This window comes from Phacochoerus africanus, chromosome 16, assembly GCF_016906955.1.
Source record: "Phacochoerus africanus isolate WHEZ1 chromosome 16, ROS_Pafr_v1, whole genome shotgun sequence".
NCBI lineage: Eukaryota > Metazoa > Chordata > Mammalia > Artiodactyla > Suidae > Phacochoerus > Phacochoerus africanus.
The window spans coordinates 28,853,696-28,871,630 of NC_062559.1; the positions used below are offsets into that span (position 1 = coordinate 28,853,696).

General features: G+C 32.2%; 1 protein-coding gene across 1 annotated transcript in view; it reads left to right on the top strand.

Annotated features, from left to right (window-relative positions):
- The window catches only part of ASZ1 (ankyrin repeat, SAM and basic leucine zipper domain containing 1), a 51,206-nt gene extending 36,180 nt beyond the window's left edge, over positions 1-15,026 (top strand). Inside the window, exons 7-13 of the mRNA XM_047763319.1 lie at positions 636-760; positions 2,120-2,195; positions 3,205-3,261; positions 4,221-4,330; positions 10,602-10,707; positions 11,529-11,642; positions 14,842-15,026. Coding sequence (XP_047619275.1) covers positions 636-760; positions 2,120-2,195; positions 3,205-3,261; positions 4,221-4,330; positions 10,602-10,707; positions 11,529-11,642; positions 14,842-14,994 — 741 coding nt within the window. The 3' untranslated portion in view covers positions 14,995-15,026. The remainder of the gene's footprint in view (positions 1-635; positions 761-2,119; positions 2,196-3,204; positions 3,262-4,220; positions 4,331-10,601; positions 10,708-11,528; positions 11,643-14,841) is intronic.
- The last annotated feature ends 2,909 nt before the right edge of the window (positions 15,027-17,935 follow it).

A 17,935-nucleotide genomic window follows, 5' to 3' on the forward strand; every position in this document is an offset into this window, starting at 1 on the left:
GTTCAGGATCTTGTAAAAGTGAATTTCTGAATTTGAAACCTTGAGACATTCCAAAGTTTCCATCATATAATAACCATTTTTATTACATGTGAAATAACTTCTTCTGTTTTTTAAGTAGCCTATAAACATGCCTATCATTTTTCTAACTCAGATCTACATTCCCAAAATTATTCTAAATGCTAATCGCTGAAGTCCTGTGAAACTTCAAAAAGAAATTTACAGTTTTTCTTCTAAGTTTTGAATATTTGAAGACTTTTTATTAACATACTACATTATTAAATTTAGGGTAGAGTCTGGACACTGAATTTGACATATTAAGAAATTTAGGAACATCAGAGATTATTTTGAGTCATAAATTTTTTCTTGAAGTGACATTTGATTTTGTATCTTAGCTGATTATGTAACAACTTGACATACTAAAATATTAGCACTAAGAAGTTTTAAAACTAAGGAATTTCACATCTATTTAAGGTGTACAGTTTAGATTTATGTACATTAATCATGCTGTTACTTCTTCTACTTAATAATGTATTCAAAGTACTACCTTAAAAAAAATTCTACCTTAGAACTTACCAAAATCTTACTGAAAACATTCATTACTATCTTCCTTTAATTTTTACTATAACTTTTTTCAGATTTCCAATTTTCTTTCCTTGACTTTAAATCCTTTGGAAGGCAAGCTTCAACAGCTAATTAAAGAAGAGACTGTGTGTAAACTATTGAGAACAGATTCTGATAAAGAAAAAGATCACGTATTTAGGTAACATATGTGTTCAACGCAATACCTATAAATGCGTAAAAAAATTGTGCCTGTTTTTATTATAGTAAATGTGATGACCTATTTAAAATATATTTTAAACTTTTATAAGCATTTTAAAATACTGCTTAAAATGTCTAAATTTTAAGTGCCTTGTTCTCTAGAATTTTAGAAGTTTTATTTGCATGTACCAATAGTAATGAAAATAACTTTTTACTTTAAATATCAACAAAAGAGTCTAGGATTGTATTTTTATTATTCGTGTTCAAACTAGATTGCATCTTGCTTTCTAGTTCTTTATAGCAGATTTCTGGTTTTATAAGCTAAAATTAAAAATACCATTTTTCCCCTGAACACAGTTGTTCAGTACATGGCCACAACATTATCCTCTACTTAACCCACATTTATTAACTTTTTACTTTCTGCAGTTAAAGAGATTTTCATGTTCAGAGCTCTCACAAGGAATATAGTTGACCCTTGAACAGTTCTGGGGCTGGGGCACTGACACCCCCAATGGAAAATCTGTATCCAAGGTTCCTCCATATATGTGGTTCCACATCCGTGGATTCAGCCAACCACGATTGCACAGTAGTGTAGTAACTTAACATTGAAAAAAATTCATGTACAGGTGGACCTGCACAGTTCCAACCATGTTCAAGGGTCAGTTGTACACATGTTGACAAATATTTTCAGTCTTAGGAAAATAAACTTCATTTTATTATCACCATTTTCTCTGTTTACTTAAATCTTCATTAAAGAAAACCTCTTTCTCCTTTGATGTAACCTAAGTCTGGTATGTAAGTTTGTAAATATAGACATACTTCAGAGATACTGGGATTTGGTTCCAGACCACCACGATAAAGCAAATATCACAATAAAGTGTGAGTCACAAATTTAAAAGTTATGTTTGCACTATACTGTAGTCTTCTAAGTGTGCAATAGCATTCTGTGTATAAAAACAATGTAATTATCTTAATTAAAAATTACTTAATTGCTAAAAAATGGTAACCGTCATCTGAGCCTTCAGCAAGTTGTAGTAATAACATCGAATATCATCATAACTAATATAGTAATGATGAGAAATTTGAAATAGTTTGAGAATTCTCAAAGTGTGACGCGGAGACACAAAGTGAGCAAATGCTGTTGGAAAATGGCATTAAATGGACCTGGTGACACAAGGTTGCCATAAACCTTCAATTTGTAAAAAACACACTATCTACAAATAAAGCAATAAAACAAAACTCAAAAAATGAGGTATGATTGTATATTCTACGTAGATTCATTCTTATTCTCTCTGCATTATAAATATGTATTTGTGCATTTATAGTCTTCTAAAATTGACATTGTTATAAATATGTATAGTTCATATACAGCATTTGGAGATCTGGAAATATTTTTACATGGACTTGGACTTGAACATATGACAGATTTATTGAAGGTAAAGTTTTGTATAAGCTACAGTGAGTTATATATGCATGTTTATTTGTTGGTTAATGTAACATTAAATATTAATTTATTAGCATGCTTATGAAAGAGTGACATGCACTTTTCTCCATAGCTTGTAGTACATCCCATTTTAAACTTAACAAACATTTTGAAAATTTATTATTACAGAAATTTACATAAATTAGAATCTGGCTGGATTAAACACCTTTTACCCACTGCCTTAAGCTTCACAGAAATCCTTGTACACCTAGAACCTTAGTTTGTTTTCGCAGTTGCTGATCTTCTTGTATAGAATATTAAAAGAAGCATGATTTTAAACCAAACAAACCTGGTATCATATTCTTGCTGTAATGACTGTTAACTGAAATACGTAATTTAAATCTTTTCTTTCCATAAGGGTGGTAATACCTAGTGTAGGATTGTCTAAATGTTAACTTAGCTCATATGCCCAGCACTCTTGTAGGTATTTGAAGCATGCATTATGGGATTCAAGCAGATGACAATTATCAGCCATTTAGCTGATACTGAAGCAGTAAAGTACTATTTAATAGGCTCTCCTTAGGAATATGCACATTCTGTTTACATAGTTCAGAGTTGGGTTTCACTGTACAATCTTGATACACCCTGTTTGAGAAATATTGAGTAAAACTAAATGTTATTGATTAATATTATGTGATTAGAAATTTTAAATATTCATAAAACATAATTTCTGTCAGATTTTATAGAGCTATTTTTCTTTTTATGTAAGCAAATATTGTAATTATTTTTTTGAGTCTGAAAAACTAGCTGGTTTATACTTTTTAGGTAGTTACATATCTTATTCCTCATTACTGTCTACTCAATAATATAGTAGTACACCTGCATATCCTATCTCCTCTAGAAAGCTGAAAGTTGTGTAGGAGGGTAGCATATAACAGAGTAACTTACGTACACTAGCCTATTTCTCCTTTTACTATTTCCTTTATATTGAAAGGTGGCATTTTTTTTTCCCTTTTCTTCAGGAAAGGGATATAACTTTAAGACACCTTCTGACCATGAGGAAAGATGAGTTTACAAAGGTTAGTAGCAGTTTCAAAAACATCAGACATTATCTTTCATATTTTTAATATTTTGGATCCTTTTATTTTATATTTTTAAAAAATCCTACAGCTGCAGACTGTGAGTGATCTTTTGCTGAGTTCCACATTAGCTATGATTATGGAAGAACATACCTAAAATCTTCCATTACAATGTTAAATTACTTTAAGAATATTTAAAGACTTAGAGGTTTTTTTCTTTCTTCAGATTAGTTGTGACATCTCAACAAAAATTGATGCTTTATTTCTAAATATGAAAGATTTGGAAAACAGTAGACAATAGGCTACTTAGTAATAAGAGGTGTTTTTCTGTATATGTGGATATGAACAGGTGTTGTTCAAATATTGCCTTTTGCAAAATTCTCAAAATGATTAAGACCTACTTTGCCATATAGTATTAAGTAACAATCTGAAAATAGCTATAGGAAATATCAAATATACTTTCATAAATAGGATATATGTAAAAAGGAATGATCTTCCTGCATGAAACACATTGGAAACTTGAAGGCTTTAATAAATCAAACATACTACTTAGCTAAATCCACGATAGAAAATATAGTGAATAAATTTTAGTTCTTAAGGTAGAACACAGAAAGAAGGCTTAATTCTCACTTAATCATTGATAACACTTTAAATAATATTTTGAGGGAAAATTATTCTTGGTTTCTGGCAAGATTGTATATTAAAATCTAATAATTTGTTTTTAGAATCCATCAAAATTGTTATGTAATGAAAAATTAATTATAGGCACTATATATCTAAATACCTAATGATATAACCTTATCATTCTAGTTGTAAGCAAACTCGTGTGTTTCTCAGTATTTTTTCCAATATGTATCTATTTTTTCAAGATGTGAATTAAGTAGAAAAATTCTTCAGTAATTTTGAGTATTGTTAAAAGTATGACTACCTTATGGCACCTTAAAATTATTTCTGCTTAGAATGGAATTACCAGTAGAGATCAACAGAAAATTCTGGCTGCTCTTAAAGAACTAGAGGTAGAAGAGATAAAATTTGGAGAATTACCTGAAGTGGCAAAGTTGGAAATCAGGTAAAATTAACTTATTTGTTTACATTAATACCATTTAGAACCATCTTTCTTCCTTAGTTGAATTTTGATAATGTCTGAGTCATTTTACTTGATACCATCATTTTCCTAGGGATGGGGTAGTTCATTTTGCAATATACAGTGTTCTGAATGGAAAGTACTTTTATAAAGTCAGTTTTTACTGAGAAGCAAAATCATGCTTCTATCTTAATTCACATAGAAATTTTTTTTTGTTTTTTTATTGCATTTTGTTAAATGAGCTAATTAAAAGACACCATGCTTTTTATGGTATAGCTGTGACTCTCTTTAAATCATTTAAATATCAAATTGAAAATTCAAAGTATCGTTTTTTTTGCTTAGAGCAATAAGAAAGTGTTCATGTAGCTCAGCTCTATTTCCAGCCTTCTTTTTGAAATTATGTTATCAATAATATATACACAGTACAATGTATAAAATAGATAACCAACAAGGACCTACTGTATAGTACAGGAAACTATACTCTAATTTGTAAGGGAAAAGAATCTTAAAAAGAGTATACACACACATACACACATATGTATGTATGTATAACTGAATCACCCTGTGATACACCTGAAACACAACACTGTAAATCAGCTATACGTCAATTTAAAAAAATAAAATAATAAAAACATAGTTATCAGTAAAGTTCAGTTTCAACATTATAAACTTGTCAAGCACTGATTATTAGTAATCTAATCTCATAGCTTGATGATCTGTATTGAAAGTAATACTCTATCATTGTTTCAAAATAACATACAGCTCTTAAATACTTAAGTCCATTGTAAAGGATGTCAGTTGTGAGGATTTAGCAAACTTTGAAACTCTTCCTTTTCTTTACTTTTTAAATTTATTGCCTCTACGAAGGAATATTCTGGGTTCTACATGAATGAATTACAAATTAAATTTTTAAATATAATTTATTTGTATGATGGCAGAGATGCCTCTATGAATTTCTATCGTGAGAGTTAACAGACTGAAAGAATGTACAGAATCCTGGATGGTTCACTTATTAAATCTGTTGAATTTTTTAAAAAATAAAACTGGCAGACATATATTTCAGGAATTTGACCTTGTTATTAAATCACAGACTTTGTTTACATGCTGTTATAGAAAAGATTTTACTTCCCATTTGTTCAGTCATTCTTTAAAGAAGAAATTAGTCATTAAGTCATAAGAAAACTAACAGCAGGAAAAGTTAACTGATTGATTATAATCTTCTGGTAATGTGACTTCAACAATTTAGCTACTGATTTATTTTAAGATACTTTTGTTCTGTGTGCTCAATTTTATAAAATAGTTACAAGAACACACATGCACAGTACATTTTTTATACAGTTAGCCTTAGTATGTTTTCCGAATTAGAGAATGCAATTTAAAAATACTAATAACTATTTCATCACTACTTTGAGATATTTTGCACAGAACTATTTTCATCCAAGTCATTTTCATCAGTTCTGCCCAGATCTTTTCTCTTAGCCTGACATCCACTTAAATGTATAAAAGGTATCTCAAGATTATGTCAACTTAGGAAGTAACTTTTCCAAAAAAAATGTATCTGTATATATGCAGAATTTTGCATAAAAATACATTGTTCACATTTATTATTTCTAAGCATTCTAAACTTGGAAACTCAAAATATTTAGCTTCAGGTGAATGGTTGAATTATGTTTCATCAATGTAATTATTCTGTCAGTAAAATCATTTTGAGACTTATGTCATGGAAAAGTAATAATAAAAAAGGCAGATATAAAATGAAGTATAAGGTATAATGCCAGTTGTATATATGCATGTAAAAAATACTGGAAGAAAATGTGTACCATGAGAAAATGTTCTGGGAGAAAATCGTAACAGTTGTCTGTGGGTGATAAAAGTAGTGGTAATTTTACTTTTTTCAGAAAGTCTACAGTGATCACATAGTACTTCTATTTGGAGTATCTTTATTTAAAATACAAATTTTATCCTAATACTTAACTTCACATTTTAAAATATGGCCAGTTGTTTCAGTCAACTTACATGCTGTTATGCTTCAGTAACAAATAACTTCTCAACCTAAATGACTTAAGAGTTGCAAAGTTTATTTCTTGATCACCTATATCATGGACCAGCTGCAGTGAAACTCCTCCTTATTATTCTGAGAGCAGCCTGGAAAAACAGCACCACTTTGGACTTACTGCTCTTGTGGCAAAGGGAAAAGGGAGGTGACAAATCAGTTAGTGGCTCTTAAAGTTCTTTTCAAAAGTTACAGAGTCACTTTCAGTCATATTTTATTTGCCAAAACAAGTCATATGGCCAAGCCTCATGTCATCGGGGCATGAAATGTAATCCTCTGGCAGAGGCCTGGTGGCATTTGTCTTTGTAGAAAAGACATGACAATTTGATCAAATAACATAGTCTGTCATACCTATGCCATATCTGCTTATTCTGAATTATTTAATTAAGTATAAAATTATCAGAGCTGCCATGTTAAGAGTACATAAGTTGTACAGCTCTAGGGTCGGGGGTGGGCAGCCATTCATACAGTATATGTGAAAGGCACACTATAAATGTTTTTTTAACAGCCACACTGCAGCATATTGAAGTTCCCAGGCTAGGGGTCGAATTGGTGCTTCCCCTGCTGCCCTACACCTACACAGCCACAGCAATGCCAGATCCGAGCAGCCTCTGCGGCCTACACTGCATCTTGTAGCAATGCCAGATCTTTAACCCACTGAGCGAGGGCCAGGGATTGAACCCACATCCTCATGGACACTATGTCAGGTTCTTCACCCATGGAGCCACAACAGGAACCCCATAAAGTTGTTTTTTATCCATATTGAGTGGCCCCCAAAATTATACATCACAAGATAGGTGTCTGTTTTCCTTTCATTCATTAATACTGTGTAATTTTGTTAATAATAGTATTTGCTTATCTGAACTGAGTTAAAAGTCTCCTTTCAGAATTAGAGCTTTTAAGTTTATGTTTGACATATGGATATGTGCAAACTGTCTAAAATACTGTATCTGTCAGCAGTTGATATTTTGAATGTCATTTCTTTTTTTTTTTTTCTCTTTAGGGCCACACCTGCAGCATATGGAAGTTCCCAGGCTAAAGGTCGAATCAGAGCTACAGCTGCCAGCCTATACCACAGCCACAGCATTGAGGGATCTGCTACCTACACCACAGCTCACAGTAATGCTGGATCCCCGATCCACTGAGCGAGGCCAGGGATCAAACCCACATCCTCATGGACACTAGTTGGATTTGTTTCTGCTGCGCCACGCAGGGAACTCCCTTGAATGACATTTCTTAACGAATCTTAATTTCTTTAATAATCATTCTATAAAAAAATACATAGGGCATTAATGAATTACTCACCAAATAGTTATTCTTATATTGATAATAAATAAAATTTGATTAAGGAGCACTAAAATTTGAGTTTTAAATATACCTTGTATAAATATTACATGGAAACATAAAAATTAATACAAGTAATGACTGCTGTTGTTTTGACAGAAGTATATTCAAATTCTGTTCTTTCTAGAGCAAAGGGCAGAAAAAAATGGAATAAAAATTATATTTGGAAAATATTTTTATAAATACCACTTTTGCTAAATAGAACAACAGCTTATTTAATTTTTTATTTCAATTTGCTTTTATATAGTCATCAGATACTTTTCATTGTTGGTGACTTGATTAAATGTATTACATTTATAAAGTTTGAAGTCTATTTTGTATAAACTGCTTATTTTTCAGCTAAGAAAAAAGACATTTTAAATGAAAATACTATGTAAAAGTCATAGCAATGTGTCTTAGAGAAAAGTTTGCTATTAAATTTCACTGGAGGTTGATTTTGCTTACTTTTTAATCACCTTTCCTCCTAGAATCAGCATGGAAGAAACTTTGTACAGTGTAGAGTCAAAACTTGTACCTATAAGAATTTTAGTGGGTCTCAGAAGTACCTTTTGGACCCATAATACTAGTTTTTCTGTGAATTTTTATTATAGTAGACACTGTAAATCACTCTCCAGAAAGGTCATCTCACGAATTTGTCAACTCTTGACATTAATGATCTATTTTTTTTTGTCATTCCACTGGAACGTCTTATTTTTATCAAAATCCAATGTTTATTATCCATTTAAATTTTCTTTTCTCTTTTTCTCTGAGTCTTTTCCTTGGTCTTTTTCTATTAGGTGTATTAGTTGCTTTGTAGCTTTCAAAATAAATTGGCTTCTGTTACTGAAACTAATCTAGTCACAAGTCTCTTCATTGTCAGAATCAGTGGGCTAATCCTAGTTATTTAACATGCCTGGCTTTTTCCATCTTGACTCTATTCACTTCATTACCTTTCATAACAGACCATAACTCCTGATTTTCTTTTTCTCAGGCTACTTTGCCTTTGAAAAGTAGCTTTTTTCTTCGATCCCTTTCAACTCTCTCCTCATCACAGTATGTGTCTCTTTTTCTTCGTGGTCTTCTCCTCCATGACCACTGTTTTGATTTCTGTTGGTGAGCAAATTTTAGACACTTTCTGTGCTACTGTGGTTGGTGCCTGTATTCACAATTGAAGAAAAGACTGAAGTTCTATTAGAAGTTAGTGAAAATAAAGATGTAATTTTTCCTCATGTAAGTTCACCAACTCCCTGAATTCTCTGTAGCGTCATGGGTCTGTGGACCCCAGTATAAGTATCTACAAGACCTTTTTTAAGCTACTTACTGGTTCTTGCCACCTACCTGTCTCATATCATTGCCATCATCATCATAAAGTTTGTTTGAATGCCATCTCTGTACTGGACAAAATGCTTGGTAACATCATCTCCTTGCATTCTTCTGACAAACCTGTTGTCTCAATTCTAAAGATGTGGAAACATATGGCTGAATATTAGGTTTGCCCAGGATTATAAAGCTATGGAAGCTGAATTCAGACTCAGGTCTTCCTGTTGCTTGAGTCTGTGTGCTTAATTATTCTACCATGTTGTTTTCATCCTTCTTTCATCCCCAAAAATCTTAGAATCACCCTAGACTCTTTTCTTGTTTTTATTTTTTATTTATTTATTTATTTATTTATTTTTGCTGCACCTGCAGTATGTGGGAGTTCCTATGCCAGGAATCAAACCTGTACCATAGCAGCAACCCAGGGCACTGCAGTAATAATGCTGGACCCTTAACTCACTGCACCACTAGGGAACTTCCTCTTTCTTTCCTTTTACATGTACTCCATGACCAAGTTTTTCACTTTATTCTCCTAAACATTTCTTACACCAGTCTTCTAATTATTCTCTCTACTCCCACTTTTCTGTTCCTTTAGTCCACACCACACTACAAATAATCTTTCTCATCCAAAAATTGGATTTCTACCTTCCTGTTTAAAATCCTTTAATAATTGTACATTACCCAAAAGATTGTATTCAGTTTCTTAGCATGTCACAAAAGCTCCTTAAACAAATGGTAACATACAGCCTCTTTTCTTACTACTCTCTGATAATTGTATTTTAGTTATATCTTGGAGACCTCCTACTCCCATGCTTTTGCACCTGCTCTTCTCCATCCAGAATCTCTTCTCTTCCTTACATACCTTGTTTTTAATAAATTCCAGATTCAGTCAGTTCAAGTATGAACTCTGTAAAGCATTACTAAATCCTTAATCCCATTATACTAGGTTCATTATCTTTAAGTTTTAGATGTCTGAACTACAAACTAGTGTTTTGTTTTTTATCTTTTATTAGGGCCGCATCTGCAGCAAATGGACATTCCCAGGCTAGGGGTAGAATCGAAACTGCAGCTGCTGGCCTGTGCCACAGCCACAGCAGCGAGAGATCCAAGGCACCTCTGCAACCTACACCACCGCTCACAGCAATGCCAGATCCTCAACTCGCGTCCGCATGGATTGAGCCACCACGGGAACTCACTAAACTATGTTAATGGCCTCTACCTAACAGGAGTTGTTGGGAGGAATTTAAAAAATAATAAATGTAAATAACTAGAACAATGCCTTTGTGAAATACAGACACTCAAATAGTGGTCCCTTCTCCATATATCCCTGTGAATAACAATGTTATAATTGTATGTCTGCTTCTCATCCTGACCTTAGAGCTCTTCAACACTGGAAACTTGGTTTTCTTTGTATACTCAGTGTCCTATTTCAGTCGTTAATACAAATTAACTATTCTGTAAACATTTTTTAAGTATCTAATAAATGTTATGACTCAACATTGACTAACTAAGCATGGAGTGAATTCTTCATATTAGTGATTCCTGTTTATTTCCTCTCTTTAGTGGTGATGAGTTCCTCAACTTCCTTCTGAAATTAAACAAACAGTGTGGCCATTTAATAACAGCTGTACAGAACATTATTACTGAGTTGCCTGTAAATTCTCACAAGGTATTCTACAAAAGTTAAATCAAGAAAAGTATGAATGCTGAAGAATATTCCAGATAAGTTAACGATAATTCAGTAAACAGTAGTGGTCTGGTAAAACTATCTTCTACAAAATCACATAAGAAAGATCTAAATAAGTCAATTTAATATTATTTCTTTTTATACAAATTAATTGGAAAGATTTGTTCTATCCCTCAAGAAAAGGAAAGTGAGTCAGATCGAAAATTAAACTGATCTATGTATTGAACTTACTTTTTGTTCTTAAAGGCAATTAAATTGTTTAAAATATGAAGTTTTAGGAGACCCAAATGAAAGTTGAAACAAAACAGTGTGTTGAGTGTTATTAAAAACCACATAAAGGTTTTTTAATGAAATAAATTTTAAATATAGAAAGTATAAGTACCTATAAAAGTAAACTTATTTTGTAAAGTTTTTCACATTATTTGGTTTCAGCTATTTGTGTGTATGTTTGTATATAGTGAAAAATATTTAATGTACTTGTTTTCCCATGATTTTTATGTAACACTAATATGGCAATCGTGTTATTCTTAAAATCTTCATGATTTTATTTATTCACAATAAATATTATTATTACTAATATTAGTCTTCAATGTTTTATATATATATATATAGAAAATGTATTCATAAACCTGATTTGTCTGTTTATATAAAATTACTGAGTTCTTCTGGTGTCAGGATTTGTCCTGAACAAAAAATGCTTTTCATATATTTAATGTTTGAGAATGTTGTATAATTTTGTGCATATAAAGTTGTGAAAAGTTGTTTCCCATTCTTTAAAATGTAACTTTTGAAAATATTAACAGATAGTACTAGAATGGGCTTCTCCACGGAATTTTACTTCAGTTTGTGAAGAACTGGTTAGTAATGTTGAAGATTTGAGCGAAGAGGTCTGCAAACTAAAGGACTTAATTCAGAAGGTATAAATTTAAAATAAAAAAGGAAAATTATTTACAGCCTAATATGTTAGACAGTGAAGCAGTTCTGACAGAGCAACTTAAGTTCCCACTAGACAAGTAGAAAAGGACAGTTTCCCAAAGAAGAAATATATATAGGAAACAAACTTTTTTGGTCATTAATGAAGTGCATACTGAAAAAACAATGATAGATCATTTTCATCGTGTAAATTAGCAGGGAATGTATTACCCTACCCTTTACTGGCTGTAGTTCACCAAACTGATATTTTCACGTGAGACTGTTATCATAAGCACTATCAGAAATAGTCTGGCAAGATGTGCCAAGAACCAGTGAAATATTTGTATCCTTCAGTAGTACTCATTTAATGATTCCAGATTTGTGTGTACCAGAAATGTCCTGTACCAAGAGAATGATTTAGTAGATTATGGTTTAACCATTTGTTATAATGATATGTGGCCATTTTAAAAAGTAATGAAAAGGAAATATCGATTTGTTAAAGATAAGTTATATTTATAATTTTTATTTATGTGTAACTGTGAAGATAAAAAGTTGTTACCAAAAATGAAATGTTTATTAGCTTTGTTAATGAGATAGAGTTGTGGATGAAATTTCCTTCTGTTTTCTAGACTTTTTATAGTATCTTTCATAATTTAAAAGACTATGGGCTTTTTTGGTTCTTGTTTCTATACTCATATGAAGTATATGTCTCAGTTTAAGGCCAGGTGATTTTCCCCCTTTTAAGAAAATCGGCTATAACAAAGTCTAAGCTGCTGGAATAGAGAACTCTGTTGAAGATAGATAATAAAGGAAAATACTTTAGCTTGACTAGAGAACTCACTTCTGAGTTCTAATAAATATATTTGATATCTCTGAAGTCTTTGCAAAAAATTGAATGTGAACATTATGCATAAAATTTTTATAGCATCAACCCATTATTTTCATTATTTGATCAAAAAGTTACTTTCCTCAAACTTTTTTTGATAAAATAATAATGAAAATGAAATAGAGTCTTTTAAAAAATTGAGCAGAAAATTGTGCCCCAAATTGTGAAGCAAAACAAAATTATGGGGCAATAAAGATATTTAAAATAGGGCAAATGAGCAATATATTTCAAAAGTTTTGTAGATAATAACTCCTTTCCAGAGAAGGGCATCTTAGAAGTGATATTATCTCTGACATTTATTCATTCAACAAACATAAGAGAGCCTGCTGTATGTCAGGCAGCTGTGCTACACATTAGTGTCCTAATTATTCTCTCTACTTCATTTTTGTGTTCCTTTAATCCACATCACTCCCAAAATAAACTTTCTTGTGCAAAAATGTGATTTTATACTTTCTGAACTCGCCAACAACATAAAAATTAAAGCACCATTCATCTTCACTGTATCTGTCATTTAGAAGAATTGAGGGGAAATGGTATTGATTTTACTTATAAGCATGGTGTTTTTCATGAGAATCCGAGGGAAATTTGGAAGGATTTATATGAAGATACTTCCTGCAAAGTATCAACCTTTAATGTTTAGCATAAGAAATTCCCTAAGACATCTTTGTGGCAGAATTGGTAATTATTTGTTTTCACCAAGATAAACTAAAAAAATTTGGGGGGTAAGGTGAGGGATTAAAATGTAATTAGAGAAAGAGACCAGATTTTTCTTAAAGGGATGAAATTAAACACTACTTTACGTGTAAGTTTGGCTCTAAAACGTAATTCTATCAGGTACTATAATATTTATTTTAATATTATATTCCTATAGAGAAAAATTTCAGCTTTCTTTAGCTAAATGGCAAGTCTTTTTTTCTTTGGTCTTTTCTACCTTGAATCTAAACATTTCTATATAAGGACTAGCCTTGAAAACATATTTATTGGTTAATAATAGCAACAGATACAGTTCTCTGGGCAGAAAAGTCTTAATTTTGCAGCAACATGCATTGGTTTTGTGGAGTAGTCTTAAACAAGTAATAATCACCAAAATGAGATTTCATTTAGAGAACTATGAGGGCTTTCAGATTCGGGAGTATGCTATCATGCCTGTTAAGCGTATAATGTTTCACAGATTACCAATAGTAACAGAAGGGCTTTTTTTTTTAAGGAAACATGAGTTTTCATAGATAAGTATATAGAGGTAACAACGAGGGAGGGTGGGAGAGGTCAAGGCCAGGCTCTAACACCACATCATTCTCTTTCAAACCAGTACCCTGACAGGCTCCTGTCGGGGTCATTCTAAGTAATTGGTTAATAAAGGGAATGACTGTCTCAGGATTCAGTAAATGGAGCATCAGTGTCAAAAAGGAATCTGTTACTGAATGAAGCCATTTGGAAGTTAGACCAAGAATACAGTATTAATGAGATTGGCATTGAAGTCCATTTTCTATTGTAAATTTAAAATTAATTTTGTAGGGTTTTTTAATTAAATATTTACACTGTAGATTTGAGAAGTAGTTATTCTTGCTAATGTTGAAAGTATTTATGTCACCACTCCAGCACAGGATGTTTCTAGTAAATATCACTCCATAAATGTGCCTGATTCTTTTTATCTTTGAAGGATCTTATGGTTTCTGCTTATTCTCCCTCTTCTGCCCCTCCCCCAACAACTATCTTCTCTCTCTCTCTGTCTCTGCCCTGTGCCCCCCCCCCACCAACGAGTTGGGAGGGCTTTCTTTAGCAAGAAAGTTCTATATATGGGAATTTAGAAACTGCCTGGGTCATATACCTTCATTGCTGAGAAATGCTGAAAGAACCACTGAAGTTTTTGTTAATATTTGTTCCTGCAAATATACTTAAAGGATTGGACTTCTAGAGTTAGCATCGAATCTTCCAGTTTGGGTTGAATTTCGTGTAGGTATGCTATTATAGGAAAGGTTCGCTTTTTTCTAAGAAGTCAGTTAATACAGAAGAAAAAATGATTGTCATTCCTGTAGGTAGAAACGGAACTTTTATCTCCTGACATAAAAAAATGATTTTTAAAATAATCTATATAATTATTTATTTTTAATCTAAAACTAATAGCTTCCTATAAGGGAATGCTGGTTGAAAGAAAGACTTTTTTAAGACTGAAAATCTCTAAGTGTTCCATGGGAATCTTTCACTGGCTACATTTAAATCAAATGAATTAACATGAATATTTTGATACGTCTTAAAAGATTTTTTGTTTTCAGTTTATTGTATATTAACTCTTTTCTTTTTCCCATACTAAACATTAGTTGCAAAATGAACGAGAAAATGATCCAACTCATATACCATTAATGGAAGAAGTATCTACATGGAAGAGTAGAATTTTGAAGAGGACAGCTATTACAGTATGTGGATTTGGGCTGCTGCTTTTCATCTGCAAGCTCACTTTTCAGAGAAAATAACCCTAATATTTGTTTTGAGTAATATATGTATGTCTGACTCAAATTATCTAAAAATGTTGCTTTTAACTATTTGTGGCACAATATAACTACATTCTTTGCCAATAATCCATAGGAAAAAATTATGGTAGCATAGAGCAGATTGTTCCTTTAGAAAGTGGTTTGTCAGTTTGAGTTAAAAATATAATTTATTGTATTTTTCTGTTACTTGTGATCAAGCAGTAAATTATAAGTGATTCTTAAGTTTGATCCTATTGTATGAATCTAAATTACATTCAAAATAAAAATTTTAGCTAATATTATTTGACATTTTAAAAAGTGTGTTCATTCTGTCACAGTGAATCTTACAGAATTTTTAAATATTCATAAGCCAACAGCTTTCTTTCAGTTCTTATTTTTCCCTTCCATTATTAATAAGAAATTTCTTATTTAATTTTTAGTCATATATCATTATGAGGAAATTATTAACTTCAGAGTGTTTTATTATATATACTGAGTATAAAGGTAAAATGTAAAGATTTTGAATTATGGATTAAAAATCCTAGGAAAAATTTTGTAAATGTAAATTTTAAGAAGCAGAAAATTTAGGAGTTCCTGTTGTGGCTCAGCAGGTTAAGAACCCAACTAGTATCCATGAGGATGCAGGTTTGATCCCTGACCTCACTCAGTGGGTTAAGAATCCAGTGTTGCTGCAAGCTGCAGCATAGGTCACACATGCAGTTTGGATCTTGCATTGCTGTGGCACAGGCCGGCAGCTACAGCTCTGATTCAACCCCTAGCCCTGGAACTTCCATATGCACAAGTGCAGCCATAAAAAGAAAAAGAAAATTTAGAGAATAATGTAGAAATCCCAAATCACATTCAAATTTTTTTATGTAATGTACTTATGGGAACATATGACATGTACTGTGTGTAACATTCTTGAAGATGTTATGAAAGTAAAGAGCATTTGGCTTATAATTTCTCATATCAACCTTAAGAAGTAATGGACAATTTCTCTATTTTTTTTCAAAATCAAAATGATACTTGGATTTTAAAAGTAAAGATAATAAAAGAACAGGCCTAATTTAGCAGGCAGTGTAGTAGGTTAAATCTTGCTTGACTGAGTACTATACTTAGAACAGGAGGAACCATCAAAGACCCAGAATTGCCAAAACAATCATGGGGGGGGGGGAAGCAGGAGATTTAACTCTCTCAGACTTCAGACAATATTACAAAGATACAGTAATCAAGACAGTGTCGTACTGATATAAAAGCAGACATTCGGATCAGTGGAACAGAGCAGAGTGCCCAGAAATAAACCCAGACACCTATGGTCAGTTACTCTGACAGAGGAGGCAAGAATATAAAATGAGAAAAAGATGGTGTCTTAGCAAGTGGTGCTGGGAAAATTAGCTGCATGTAAATCAGTGAAACTAGAACACCGTCTCACATCATGCACAAAAATAAAATGGCTTAAAGACTTAAACATAAGACATGCCACCGTAAAACTAGAAGAGAACATAGGCAAAACATCTTTGACATCAACCATATGAATTTTTTTTATGTCAGTCTCCAAGGCAATAAAAATAAAAACAAAAACAAGTGCATTGGACCCAATCAAACTTAAAAAGTTTTTGCACAGAAAAGGAAATCAAAATGAAAAGCAGTCTACACAATGGAAGAAAATATTTGCAAACGATGCAACCAACAAGGGCTTAATCTCCAAAATATAAAAACAACTCCTACAACTCAACACCACCACCAAAAATAAACATACAACTCAACTGAAATGTGGGCAGAAGACCAAAATAGACATTTCCCCAAAGAAGACATATGGATGGCCAGTAGATACATGAAAGGATGTTCAACATTGCTAATTATTAGAGAAATCAAATCAAAACAACAACACAGGTCAGAATGACCATCATTAACAAGTCTACAAATAAATGCTGGAGAGGGTGTGGAGAAAAGGGAACCCTCCTATTGATGGGAATGTAAATTGGTACAACCACTATGGAAAACAGTATGGAGGTTCCTCAGAAAACTAAATATGGAACTACCGTATGATCTAGCAATCCCACTCCTGGGCATTGCTAGATCATATGGACAAAACCATAATTTGAAAAGATACATGCGCTCATGTGTTTGTTGCAGCACTATTCACAGTAGCCAAGACATGGTAACAACCTAAATGTCCATCAACAGATAAATGGATTGAGAAAATGTGGTATATTTATATAATGAAACACTACTCAGCCATAAAAAAGAATGAAATAATGTCTTGCAATAACATGGATACAACTAGAAATTATCCTACTAAGTGGAGTAAGTCAGAAAGAGAAGGACAAATACCATATGATATCACTTGTGGAATCTAAAATGTGTGCAAATGAACCTATATACAAAACAGAAACAGACTCAGTCATAGAGAATAGACTTGTGGTTGCTAAGGGGGTGGGGGAGTGGATGGACTGGGAGTTGGGGGTTAGCAGATGCAAACTATTGCATTTAGAAGGTAAACAACAAGGTCTTATTGTATACCACAAGGAAACCATATCCAACCTCCTGGGACTGACCATGATGGAAAATAATATTTTAAAAAGAATATACATATGTATGTATGTATGACTGAGTCACTTTGATGTACAGGAGAAATGGGCAAAACATAATAAATCAACTATAATAAAAAAGAATAAAATAAAGTGATTTAAAAGGAAATGTAAAGGTTTAAGACATAGAAATAAATTGGACTATGGAAGGAAAATAGGTACATATTTTAACATAAATCATGTTTCACTACTAGCCCAGTGCTCAAGCCAACTAAAGGTATTTAATAAATCTTAGTTTCCTTTAAAAAAAAAAACTGTAGGAAAGAGACATACTACCTGATTATCTCTTTACAGTAGTCTTTCACATCAGTTCATCTTAGAGATGATGATATTGCCTCTGTTGGCTGGATGGG